The sequence below is a fragment of the Cynocephalus volans genome, chromosome 17, assembly GCF_027409185.1.
Source record: "Cynocephalus volans isolate mCynVol1 chromosome 17, mCynVol1.pri, whole genome shotgun sequence".
NCBI lineage: Eukaryota > Metazoa > Chordata > Mammalia > Dermoptera > Cynocephalidae > Cynocephalus > Cynocephalus volans.
In genome coordinates, this window is record NC_084476.1 from 39,244,648 (window position 1) to 39,258,206 (window position 13,559).

Sequence of the window (13,559 nt, forward strand, 5' to 3'; positions counted from 1 at the left end):
CCCTCGGCTTTCCTAGCTCCCAAGGGGTCTCCTTTCACAGAGACTTGATATTCTGCAAAATTCCACCTCTCCCCGCTGAAGTTTTTCTAAATCCTGGGACTGAATTTACTTCTGCCTCCATGGAGCTACCAATCATTTAGGGCATTTGGAACCAGTCAGACGATAGTCCCGGCTTAGCCTCTGCACCTGTCTGCACCTCAGTTTCGGCATTGTAAAATGTGACATAACTCTTGAAGATGAGGAACAACTGACTCCCAACACCTAGGACAGTGCCTGGCACAGGCAAGTGCTCAGTAACTTGTAACTGTTGCTAACTCGATACTTAGGGATGGTGGTGTCCTGATCTCCTGTGAAGCCAGAAGTTCTTTGAGAGGCAAGAGCCTCATCTAATGCCATGTGAGTGGTCAGCAGCTGGCCGAGGGTCCAGCGTAGCACATAGTAGGGATTCAGTGGGCATTTGAGGAAGGAAAGCACACAGGTTTCCCACTTGCCTGTGAATTAGGATCTTGTAGTCACGTGGAATCAAAAAGCTGTCTCCTAAGAAGAAAGTGGCTTCTTTCAAGTGAGACCCATTCACTCCTTGCTTTTGGCCCCAGAGCAGCGAGCTCGTCTCAGTGAGTCTCCACAGGGAATGGCACCAGAGCTAGGGCCTACAGCTGCCCAGAGGCCTGCACACGCAAAGGCAGTCACTGGAAGATGTGGATTGACGGGCAGGGCCGAAGGACCAGGCAGTAATTGCAGAGAGCACCTGAGAGCTCAGCAATGAGGCCTGTGTGGCCTTTTAAATCATGTGGGAAGCACATTTGTTGTCACCAGGTGCGTGGGCTCTGTCCACCTCTGGTACTTCAGGCCAGAGGGGCTCAGAAGAACCCCATCACTGTACAGATAACCAAGGGAAGGGAGCAGACCCAGCTTCCTGGCTCCAGGCCAGGGCCTTTCCCTCGCCCTTGGCCTGAGTGTAAAAGAGCAGGCAGTGCAGGCAGTGACAGGCCCTGTTCTGCTTCCGATGGGACCATTGTTCCCGTTCCACACCCCTGCTTCCGCAGAACTCACCCTCTGTTGCTTGGGTGGTTTCTGTGCACGCCTGGAAAAGAGATGGCAGAAGAACTCCAATCAGTCAGTCTCCTGGCTTCTAGACAGCTCTGGAAACTGGACTAGATAGAGGAGCAAGAGGGTGCCTCCTGCTCATCTGAAGGCTGGCCTGTCTCCAGGCTCCATCTCTGCCCTGCCCTGCCCTTGCTGGCCTGCAGCATCAACCCCAAAGGACTCCTGCTGTCCCATGCTGCCCACCCTCAGCCTTCAGGGGACACCTGAATTCAGACACCCGATAAAGGGCCCCAGTTAGGGGGACGGTCTTTCTTCAGCAGATGTAGGAACCGTTCACACAAGGAGAAAGTCCTCTGTCTCTCTTTGATGTGGTACCCTGGAACTTGGCTGGGTTCGGCTGCATGTCTAATTAGGCATAGCCGCCTGCCACTCCCGTGGAGCTCATCCCTCAGTCTGTGGTGCTGGGTGTGCTTTTTAACACCTCGGAGACCTGACTGAAATAGATGCCCCTGCCTCCAAAAGATTAAAAACAAGACAGAATGATGAAAGAAATGTGAGAAAGTGTCTGGGAAAAGCAGGAGGAGCCCTGTTCCAGGAGTTGGGGGTCCTGGGTCCTGGTCTCTGCTACTTTTTTCCCCTCCACAGGCCTCAGTTTCCCCATCTATAAAATGTGATTACACTTCAGTGACTGAGAGCTCCCTTGTATGTTTCACGTTATGCACAAGAGCTGATCTGGAGCGCAGATCACATCGCCAAAGCAGCAACTGAAGTTGGAAGTTGTGGACCCAGAAATGGAAACAGGCTCAGAGGTTGGTGTTGAACCAACTCTTCTATTTGCAACACAAGGTTGGCCTGTTACATTTCTGTAAGCAGGTTTCTGTGGCTCCAGGGGGCAAAGGACAATCTCAGAGGCAGGTTCTTGGAGATGGGGCTCCACAAAACTCTCCAGTAGTGGTAATTGAGATAATAGCAACATTGACAGTGCACTTCCTGTGTGCTCCAGGCACCGTCTACACACCCAACATATATGGGTTCATTTAATCCTAACATCCTTCTGAGGTGTGGGTACTGTTTTTCCCCCTCCAGAGATGAGGTAACTTGCCCCAAGTCACCTGCTGCAGCCAGGATTCAGGACAAGCAGCCTGGCAGTGTTTTCAGCCACCACACTGAGCTGCATACCTGCCAGCTCACTTGGACCCGGGGCTTTGCCTCCCTCCCTGTGGTTGGTGTGAGGCATCCCTGGTCAGTAGCAGGTGTGTCATTCCAGTGAGGGAGCCCTTCCTGACAACAGCTGGGGCTCTGAGTCTACCCACAACCCTGACACCTCAGGCACGGGTGCTGGCTGGCTGCAGAGCCATGTGGCAGAGGCCAGCTGGCTGGGGGAAGCTGATGGCACGGCCGGCACGCCCACTGCTGGCTCAGGAGAGGTTTCTTGGGTTGAGAGGTGGTGGCAGGGCCTGGGAATGGAGGCCTCTGTGGGCCACACGTCCTCACTGAATTCTGCCACCCTGTGATTTGGGAGCTGCTGTGGATTCCCAGACAAGCCCAGCTGAGAAAATTAGAGCTAAGAGGCCTGTAGGCCAGCGTCTGTCATTTCCAGCAAGGCCAGTGCCAGCCTCTCCCTGCCCAGCTCCACCCTGCCTAGAGGTTCTAGGGCACCTCTCCTTAGATGCTTTTGGGATACCATCCTGCGATAGTCAAGGCCATCCAGAAACCCACTTCCACTGCCTCCAGCTTCATCTCCCACTGGGCCGCTGTTTGCCCCCTGACAAGCTCCATGTACACCTCATGCTTCCACTGCCTGGTCCTCTCCCTCGGTTCTTCCTCTATCCAGTGCCCATTTTCTCTGCCAACCACTGTGCCAAGACCTCATGTCTAAATTCTTTAAGGACCTCCCAGCTTCCCCCAACTGAAAGCCATCTCTTAGTTCTTGGGTTATAGTACCACGTCTGCTTCCATTAAGGAACCTGTGTCATGTCTGTCTGTGTTGGGGACTCTGGCCCTCTCCCTGAGAACTCCCCATAGGCCAGGACTGTTTTTCATTCCTTTCCATCTGTCTCTTGTTCTGGACATTCAGTAGATGTTTGGTTGGATGTAAGGACAGGTGGATGCCGGTGCTGCTGGAGAAGGCTGGGTGCCCCAGAGATGCATGCAGATTTCCTTGGTGTCAGTTTCCCAAAAAGCGAAGCCAGCCTCCTTTTGCTGTTCCTGAAGGGGAGGTAAAGAGATAAGGAAAAGGTTTCTTTTCTTCTAGTCTTCTTACTGAGAAAAGATATTTACCATAAAGTATGTTATATATTATATCATCAGATGTATGTCCATCTACTTTCAAAGTGTAGCTGTTCATAATAAAAAGAAATGTATATAATGGGGCTGTTAAAATAGAAATCAAAATCCATGTAGAAGAAAGGGCGAGTAAATCTTCTCATTGCCTAAGCTAACATAGCTTCTGAGGTTAAACATCATAACTAACTCTGAGTTTCCTGTCAGCCATAGCAAAAAAGAGGCACACAGCAAGAAGTCTCATTCATTGCTGGTGGGAATGCAAAATGGCACAGCCACTTTGGAGGACAGTTTGGCAGTTTCTTACAAAACTAAACATACTCTCATAATGTGATCCAGCAATCACATTACTTATATTTACCCAAAGTAGTTGAAAACTTATGTCACAAAAATCTGCACACAGATATTTATAGCAGCTTTATTCATAATTGCCAAAACTTGGAAGCAACCACGATGTCCTTCAGTTTTGGTGCACCCAGACAATGGAATATTATTGAGCACTGAAAGGAAATGAGCTATCAAAGCCATGAAAAGACAAGGAGAAAACTAAAATACGTGTTAATAAAGGAAAGAACCATTCTGAAAACATTGCATACTGTATGATTCCCACTATATGACTTTCCAGAAAAAGCAAAACTATGGACACAGTAAAAAGATCAGTCGTTGCCAAAAGTTGGGGGGAAGGATAGGAACATTTGTCCAAACCCAAAGACTCTCCAGCACCAAGAGCAGACACTAATATACTGTGGACTTTGGGTAATAATGATGTGTCAATCATTATGATGTGGATAATGGGGAAAGTTATGCATGTGTGGGGGCAGGGGTTATACAGGAACTCTCTGTACCTTCCACTCAGTTTAGCTGTGGACCTAAAACTTCTCTAAAATACAGTCTATTTTTAAAAGGTGGGGGGTGGCAAAGAGTTGTTGAATTCTGGAGCAAAGTGTAGCTTGTGGCTTGTGGTCTGGGGGATCTCTAAATCCCCATCAGATCCACTCAGGAGGCTCCTGGGTTGCGCTGCGCTCGTCCTGGGTCCCTCACTAAGATTATGGCATCTGTCTTACCCCAGCCCTTGCCTTCTCCACATTCCCATGGGCAGGCCCCTCCACATCCACAGCCTGTGGGCAGCACACCTGCCTAGCCCTCCTGGTGAATGTGCCCAGGTAAATTTTTAGGATTCCTTCCAGTTCTTACAGTTTTTACAGAAAGTGCTCTATCTTTCACATTCCACTTGAAAACCTTTCTACTCCAGAGGTCAACAGAAATCCCCTCCCTGTCAATTTAATGTTTCTGCTTGCTGCCTAAGAGGCATGAAATTACAGCCTGCCACCCAATATTAAAGGTCATTTTCCATGAATGTGATGGTGATATCCACATAACTTATGACTTAAAACATATGGTCACTGGCTCCCCCATTAGATCAGCCTCTGGACCATCACGGATTGGCCTGGGCAATAAGGAGGACAGGCCTGGTCATTAGGCAGGAGACAGTGATGTCTGGTGAGCTGGCCTGGTGCAGTGGCCCTCAGCTTTTTAGGGCTCTTGGAGAACCTCTCCTGGGAGGCATTTGCTCAGGGAAAGGCAGCTGCTTCCTGAACATGCACGGCTTCTGGAAGCCCAACCTGCTTAAAATCATATTTACTTTCATGTATTCCTGTCTTAATTACATTTTTTTCTCTACCAGTATCCTTATTCATTATTTAAAACAACTTTCAAAAATAATTATGCAATAATCCTTTCTCCTCTACACAGTAGCTATTTACCTTCCTATATTGGCTCTTTATCTGTGTGTATCCATACTTACAATATAACTGTCATCAGAGTTTAGATGTTATGGGCAAAATGTGCAATGCCCATATTCAGCAATTCCTAAGCAAGGAGCAGAATTCCCTTTGGGGCCTGGTTCACATTGCCCAGAACTTGTTTAGAAAGCCTGCATTATATACTTTGCCCTCAACACATAAATAATCTTGTATTTTACTTTTTAGCTTAGCATTTCGTGCATGCTTTTCCATGTAGCCACATAATCTTCAGATTTATCATGTTAATGACTGTTTAATATTCCATCCGGTTAATGCGCCATAATTTACTTAACTGTTCCCTATTGTTGGGGCCTTAATGAATATTTGAATTCACCATGTAATACAATGTGAGGTGCGTTTTAATGATTTACCATTATAACATCTCCTGCCCTAACTGCATGCCATTACTAACCCAGCTTCGGTGAGGTGAAGACACTTTTGGAACAATAAATCCTGTGAGAGAGGTGTACGCTCAAGTCCCTTTGATTTAGTAGCTAATCTGTTCACTGCACATGTTTTCCTTTTAGGCTGGTATTTACGGAGAGTGCGTGTCTCTCCTTAATATTGTGTAATACTAAACTGTATGCAGTTGGCATATTGTCCCAGGTACTTTATCATTGCTCAGGAGCTTTCATAAATTAACTGGAATTTGGGGGTAAAGAGTCGTTTCTGGCTGTCAGTCCTCATTCATTTGTCTCACCTGCATTCCCCGAGTGTCTGTCTGGAGCAGAGGCGCTCCTGGTGGTTGTGGGCCAACAGAAGTGCATCTGTGAGCTGCTGCATGATGCCCTTAGATTAAACAGTGATTCTCACGGAAGGTACTTTGTAAACTGTAGAGTGCACGGTAGTGGTTGTTGGTCCTGCTTGTGAAGGAGGGTGAGGGGAAGGTGGTTTTCCCAGGTCAGTGCCTCATCGGCTATGGTGACCTTGGCTCTCGGAACTCTGCAGGCAGGAGGCTAGACTTCACTCCTCACAACCAGGGAAACTGATGCGGATGACAAGGACCCTACAACGCCATAAGCGGATCAGATAGTTTGGTGGATTTAGTGATTTACAAAGTTGTCCAGGTTCTTTACAGTTGGTTTTCACCTTAAAGGACAGTCCTACCATTTTATAGCTCTTACCTTTTCTTTCCCTTTTTCTTTCTCTGTAAAAAGGGAAGCATCATCCTCAAAACTAACAAGTGATCCCAGTTGACTCATGGGACCCAATAAGAGCCGGGCTTTGCCAAAGTGTCGGACACCTTTTCATAGGAGACATGAGTTTAGGTGGCCTGAGAACCCACAGTGAGAAGGCTTTTCTCTTTTCATTCTCTCCCTTTCTAGAGAGAGAAAATAATTATTTGCCAAAAAAAGTGTCTCTGCTGCTTGTGGCCCTGACCAGCTCTCCAATACTTGCAAGTCTTCCTTTTCAGCAGAGAAAAAGCAAGCCCTGGGCTCAGCCTCTCTGCAGGCTAGTACCTACCTAGTTGGTTTTGTTCTCGTTCATTCGTTGTATGATTAGCATCTATTTTGGGCCAAAGAGAAAGGCTGTGGGATGATGGTAAAAAAGTTTCCCTTTTAAATGAATTTATTTAATCTAAAAAGAAAGGCACCATAAATAAAAACAGTAAAATAACAACCCAAATAGTACTCGAAAATGGCAAAAGTCACGAAGTCAGTATGTGACTAAATGAAGTTTGGGAGATACTACAATAAAGTTAAGTATTGTAAACACTAAAGATCACCAGCACGACGTCATCAACTTCTGTCTCATCAGGGCGTGTGTGCGGGGTAGAGTTTTATGTGGAAGGGCTGACATCATTCGTGTCTGTTTTATCAGCTGCCCTTCAAGGCACACAACCCCTGTGGGCTTCTGCTGTACCTCGATGCCATCAGAACTCTTGATTTGGGGAAGGCCTGAAGAGCACATGTAAGCCACTCACTCTCACGACCCTCACCCCTTTCGTATCATCTCCCTTCCACTTCCTCCCTTCCTTGGACCTGGTGCTCCAGCAAAAGTGGTCAGTAAATATACATACAATAGAAAACTATTCAGCCTTAAAAAGACTTGAAATTTTGAGGTGCGCTACAACATGGAAGAACCTTGAAAACACTACACTAAGTGAAATAAGCCTGTCTCAGAAGGACAAATACTGAATGATTCCACCTGTCTGATGAGTCTGGCGCAAATTCAGAGACAGAAAGTGGAGTGGTAGTTGCCAGGGGCTGGGGAAGGGAGAAATGGGGAGTTAGTGTTTAATGGGTGCAGAGTTTCCGTTTGGGAAGATGAAAAAAAGTTACAGAGGAAGAACGGAAAAAGTTATAGAGGTGAATGCACAACAGTGTGAATACACTTAATGCCACTGAATTGTACACTTAACAACATGTCCATTTCAGCCATTGTTACGTATGTTTAACCACAATAAAAAACTAAAGTTTTTTAGGCAGCAAGCACTTTCTTTCCAGCCACGTTGCCTTGGCTTGCCCTGGGACTACCACGGGGAACACCGTTACTCTCCTGTTTCCACTTGTCAGTGCTGTCGATTCAAATGCCATCTCTCTGTCCTCCTGCCCTGCCCCTCCCAGGCCCTGCACTGAGCCGCAGAGTGTGTCTCCTGGAAACAGTGGGCTTCCTGAGACTCTCAGCCTCTATAGTAAACCTTCCCCACATTCCCAGCTCATGCCTTGTGCACCGTGGGTATCCATAATCAAAAAGCAAGTCAGGTTTCCCTTTTTGACCAAGGAGCAACTCACTTTAGCATCCTAGCCTCCACTGCCTCCCTGGAATGAGCAGCAGTTGAAATGAACGTCCCTGCCTGGGACCTTGGCTAGATGAGCGCTCAGCCCTCAGCCCACACCAGAGCTAATTTCAGAAGTGAAATTGGACATGTTCTCCAAAATCCCTAGATGTGTTCAGTCTGGTAGAAGACAGGCAGGCCCTGGAGGTCAGGGAGGGGGGTGTTAGAATGAAGTGAGGGGATCACTCAGGACTCAGGGGGCTTTGCAGGGGAGAAAATGCTGGCATCTGGACCCCTGTGGAAGGCTCTCTGCTTGGTAGTTCTCTCAAATGAATATGTATCCGGGTGGGAACTTGAGGAACATTTGGCGCAATCCCCTCATTGTACAGACAGGGCCTGAAAGTCCAGAGAGCGTGGAGAACTGCTTTAGTGGGAAGACCCCCATTCGTATGTCCAGCAAGGGGGCAGGAGCTCTGTGTGTTCTGGTGGGTGTCGGAACACACCTGGCACATCATGTCCACATCTGGTCTCCCTTTAAGACTGAGATTGATTAGTGGACCGAGGCAGGGCGCCTTCTGACACTGTCCTCGGGTCTGAGAGTCTGTGATCTTTGTGAGCAAGCCTTGCCCTGTGAGAGTGAAGAGGCTGCCTGTGTGGGGCAGGGAGAGCGGTAAAATACAGGGCCTGTCCACCCTGCTGTACTCACCACCCCAGCTGGCGGCTCTGAACTCATGGGTGTTACCTGGGGGCGGGGGAGGTCCCAGGTGAGGAAGCAATGCTGCGCATCCGTTACATCCCTGCTTCCTTCCTTTTTGCCTGCAGAGTTTCAGAGACAGGAGAGCATCCGGTCCCAGCACAAAGGCATCCAGTTATATGACACCCCTTACGAACCCGAAGGCCAAAGCATTGATTCGGACTCAGAGAACACAGTCAGCCCCCGACTGCGGGAGAGCAAGCTGCCCCAGGATGACGACAGGCCTGCGGATGAGTACGACCAGCCATGGGAATGGAACCGGGTCACCATCCCAGCCCTGGCAGGTGAGGAGCCCACAGCCCTGCTCAGGGGGCAGCTGCTGGCCCAAGCTCAGCACTCACCATGGGTAAAGGGAGTATGTACGGGGGTCCTGGCCTGCCCACAGGACAAGCCTACAGGGCTTTGTTTGGTGATCAGTCAGGCTGTACTTTTTCCTAGCGCAGCGGGGTCCTCAAAGACGATGTGGGCCTCAAAGGGAAGGGAGGCCAGGCCAAGGAGAAATTCCGAGCCTGGCTTCCAGGGTCTCAGTTCCGGTCTCCAGAGACGGCCCAGACATTCTCCTTGTCTGATTCTCTCGGTCCTATTGATAATGCCCTAGCACGCTGAAGCCAAGACTTCAGATTTCAGAAGGAACTTTCATAGAAACTAAGAGAAAACCCCTCTGCAGAGCAGCTCCTGTTGGGCATGGTGGAGGCTCGCATGCCGCCCAGTTCTGCATGGCTGAGGCTGGCCTGCATGGCTTACAGAGCCGCTGCCTTTTCCTTCCTGGCGTTAGCATGAGCTTACTCAGAGCCCACACGATGGACACATCCTGGCCTCAGGGACTGAGCCAGCCGCTCTCCTCCTCTCCACTGTAGGACGGGTTTTCTAGAATCTGGATGTCCATCACAGTACCAAAGTTCCTCTCCCACAGCCCTTTTGGAAAGTGGTCTGGCCACATGTGCTACAAGTCATAAACAAGACTCACACCCTTTGATTCTAATGCCACTCCTTAGAATCTGTGCCAAAGTTATGGTATAAAATTCAGAAAAGGCATTGTTTGTAATCATGAAAAATTGGGAACAACCTGAGTGTCCAGCAACAGGAATTGGTTCAATGGATTTTTGTGTATCCATGGGTGGGAATATTGTGCAGCCACTAAAAAGTGATGTTTAGAAAAGGTTTATTAATAACCTAGGGGAATGTCTGTGTTTAATGTTAAAACGTGAAAAGCCAGGGGCCAGAAAATTTTTATTCATCTAAGAGTTTAGGCATATAAAAAAAGAGACATTTAGTGACTAATTTAATTCTTACCACATTGAAGGTCATAAAGGGAGAGTTTTTAATTTGTTTAAAATTCACTTTGACTTGAATCTCCCCCCCCCCCCTTTTTTTTTAAAAAGATGACCGATAAGGGGATCTTAACCCTTGACTTGGTGGTGTCAGCACCACGCTCTCCCAGTGAGCTAACCGGCCATCCCTATATGGGATCCAAACCTGTGGCCTTGGTGTTATCAGCACCACACTCTCCCGAGTGAGCCATGGGCCGGCCCAAATCTCCCCTTTTTTCAAACACAACTAGACCCTTCCTCCCTTTCTAGCCTTCAACAGTGAGGCCTCTGCTCTGTCCCCATCCTGGACCCCTCAGTTGATGTAGCTGTTCCAGAACTCACAGTTCCCTGGACATACATGCCCTCAGCAAATGTCATTTTTCTGCCTAAAATATCCTTCCTGCCTTACCCTATCTGGAAAAATCCTCCAACATTGCTATCTCTCCACGCCCTCCCTGGTGCAGAGCTGTGTGTCCTGTAGATCTCCTTGGTGCCCCTCTGGAGGAACATTTCTCACACTATACTAGAGTTAGTTCTATAGTGTTGCTTTCGCCTGCCAGGCTGTGAGCTCCTCGAGGTCAGCCTGTCTCATCACTTCTTTGTATCCCCCGCACCTGGCCAAGAGCCAACGACAAGAGCGGTCATACGGCTGAAGGTCCTTAGTTATCCTGGACCTCTCCTTTGCATTTTACAGCCACCTCTCTTCCCTTGACACAAGGGAATCCAAGAACTGTCTCCTGCATGTGGCCGAGAAGGGGCTGTGCCTCTCCATGTGTGAAAGGAGCCAGTGCATCCAAGAACCTGCTCTTTGCAAATGCCAGTTTCATTAAAGGGCTGAAGGGGCCCATGTGGCAATTCTCCCAAACACCAAGGGCCCATAGCATAATACAGCACCGCAAGCAGGTGTGGGGTCTTGCCTCCTCCTGGCTGACCACCCTCGGGTCACTGAAGGGCTGCTGTTACTTTGGATGCTCTCGTTACTCTGCTCAAAGCATGTCCCAGGACCAGCAGCTTTGGCGGTACCTGGGAGCTGGTTAGAAACGCAGGGTCATAGGCCCCACCCAGGACTGTGGAGTCAGAATCTGTTTTAACAAGATACCCAGGTGATTCGTGTGTATATTAACGTGAAAAGCACTTACCCTACAGGACATCATCTTTTCAGAAGGCTCTCAGGCCAGAACTTGCCCACTTCTGCCCAGAGGTGGTTTTAGAACTTCTATACATTTAATTATTCACAAAGGATCGTAAGATCTCAGAACTGTCTCAGAACTGTTTCTGAGTCCTCAAGTATCCATTTTGGCTCTGGTTTTGTGTTGCTGACTTGCTATCACAGATGTCATCATCAGTCTGACCTATTAGGCTGCTGATAGAAGACAGGTGCAGAATCATGTCCACGTGTGTGTCTCATCAATTCGCTTACCTTTGTGTGTCCTGCTGCAGAGTGTATGCCAGTTGTGCTTTTCCCCAGAAGCTTCCGCAGGCTCAGTTCTGATTCCTGGGCCGTAGGAGGAGGCTGTTTCACTATGGGCTGGAGGGAAGCTGTGAGCACCGGCCTCTAGTCATGACCACATCCCTCCCCGTGTCTGTGGACAGATTCTGTTGGGTGCAGCATTGGCAGGCAACCTGCATCCTAGTTGTTTATTGTCCCTTGAATGAAAGTGGCATGAGAGGTGAATGGGCCACCTTTGAGGCAATGTGGATGAGCTAATTGGATTGCTAAAGTGTCATCAGGGCCCCATCTGTAAACCCAGAAGTGTGGCTGCTCAGGAATGAAGGAGAGGGCTCCCATCTGAGTCAGTATTGTGTGTGCATGCAGGTGAGTGTGCAAGTATGTTTTAGCAAGTTATTGGTGTGGTCAGGAACAAGGCAGTACTTGGCTGGGCCCTGTCCTCCTTATCACAATAGCTGTTTGAAATGCCCCCACAGTTCTCCACTCTCGAGAACTGTGATGGGTCCTGGGAACCTGGGCGCAGGATCTGTAGCTGGGGAATGGCACTGTGGGAAGAAGTTGGCTAGGCAAAAATCTTTACCCTCTTCTTTCACCCCTTATATTCTCTGATTCTGCATGTTTAATCTGGATGAGGAAACCTGGGCAGGGAACCTTATCAGCATTTTCAAATTTCCAAAGGATGTAGAGCTTGGAGATCCCCAAAGAGCAGTGCTGCACCTGCCAAGGAGAATCATAGGGATTGAGGGCCCAGGTGAGAGGTAAGATCTGTTGGACCTGAATGTGTATAATGAGCTTCCAATCACTGGGGTTGGCAAGCAGAAGGTCAAACGAGGCAGGACTGGTGATAGAGGCTCACCTGCAGGGGGAGGTTGGCTGCAGTCAGTTCAGGGATGCGTCCAGCTGGCCAGAGATGGGGAGAGGGAAGACCTCTGAATGATCTCGATGCCATCTATGAAGCAAAAGTGCCTTCCACCTTTCAACATGATATTCTGCATTGCATTCTTGAAAAGAGCCCCTTCTCAAAGGGAAGCTTTGATGTGCTTCCCATCTCAGTCAGGCTGGGGCTGCAGCTCAGGAGGGCTTGATGATCACTTCCCAGCTGTGAGCATAGCTACTGTAGGGTGTGAGGTGGTCCTAGCTTCTTGAGAATGAAAATCTTCCCTTCTCTCGGAATTCTGTGGCCAGCATTTGATTCAGGATTCAGGGAGCTGGTAGGTGAGAAACACCACAAGCTCTCCAAGGAGCCCCAGGCTTCCTCAGCCAGCCCGCAAGACAGATGCCTGGTCAGGTTTCACTGCAGGCTGGGGAGCAGGCTGCACTCCTACTGTCCCCACTGTCCCTGGAGAGGTGGTGTGGCTTCCCTCAAGCTGTCAGCCCCCTCCCACCCAGCAGACACCTGCCTTCCAGGGCTGGTTGGACTCTGTTCCTGGCCCGCTTTGAATCACCTCCTGGGAGTCTTTACAACAACAAATTGCGAGGCTAGCAAGTAGATCTAGAAATGGCTTGCCTGCCCTGTACGCCCCAGATGTAGCTCTGGGCCCACATGAGACCTGTGTAGTGCTCCCTCCCCAGCCTAGGGAAGGGGACAAGGAGCCTCAGATGATGTCACACTGTATTGGGGGTGGTGCACGTTGATGTGGCTTCTGATCAGCCCATGGGCTTTGCAGCACAGATCGCAACATGGAGAGATGGAGCCTGCACAGAAGGTGGCCACATAGGGAAGGGCCCCCAGGCAGGGGCCAAGGAGCTGGGGTGGAGAACCTGGAGAAGCAGACTGGGGTGGGGGTGGCACAGATTTGGTGTCTTCATATTGCTGAAGGGCCAACGCAAGGACAAGGATTGAACCTGTTCTGGGAGCCTCAATTCCCTCACCTGGGAAGTGAGACCTATAGTCCCTACTGCAGAGGTCTTGGTGAGGCTAAAGGGCATCACATCAAGAAAGTGCTGGCATTTACTGCACACTTTCTGTGTGCATTGTCTTGTTTATTCTGCACAACCATCCTCCAGGAGGTTAGTTTCCTCCTTTTACAGATAAAGAAGCTAAGGTCCGAAGAGAAGAAAGAATTTGCCCAGGAGCCCACAGCTGGTCAGCGGCAGAACCAGCATTTGAACTGCTAGGTCTGACTCCAGAGCCCACACCCTCACCCAGTGGGATATCTGGCCTCTCTAACCAAAATGACACATGAAACATGGT

General features: G+C 49.1%; 1 protein-coding gene across 2 annotated transcripts in view; it reads left to right on the top strand.

The window, feature by feature from the left end:
• Positions 1-13,559, top strand: part of SHB (SH2 domain containing adaptor protein B) — a 132,072-nt gene that overhangs the window by 73,745 nt on the left and 44,768 nt on the right. For both annotated transcript variants that reach the window (XM_063082211.1, XM_063082212.1), the window contains exon 3: positions 8,674-8,889. In XM_063082211.1, the coding sequence (XP_062938281.1) occupies positions 8,674-8,889 (216 nt within the window). The remainder of the gene's footprint in view (positions 1-8,673; positions 8,890-13,559) is intronic.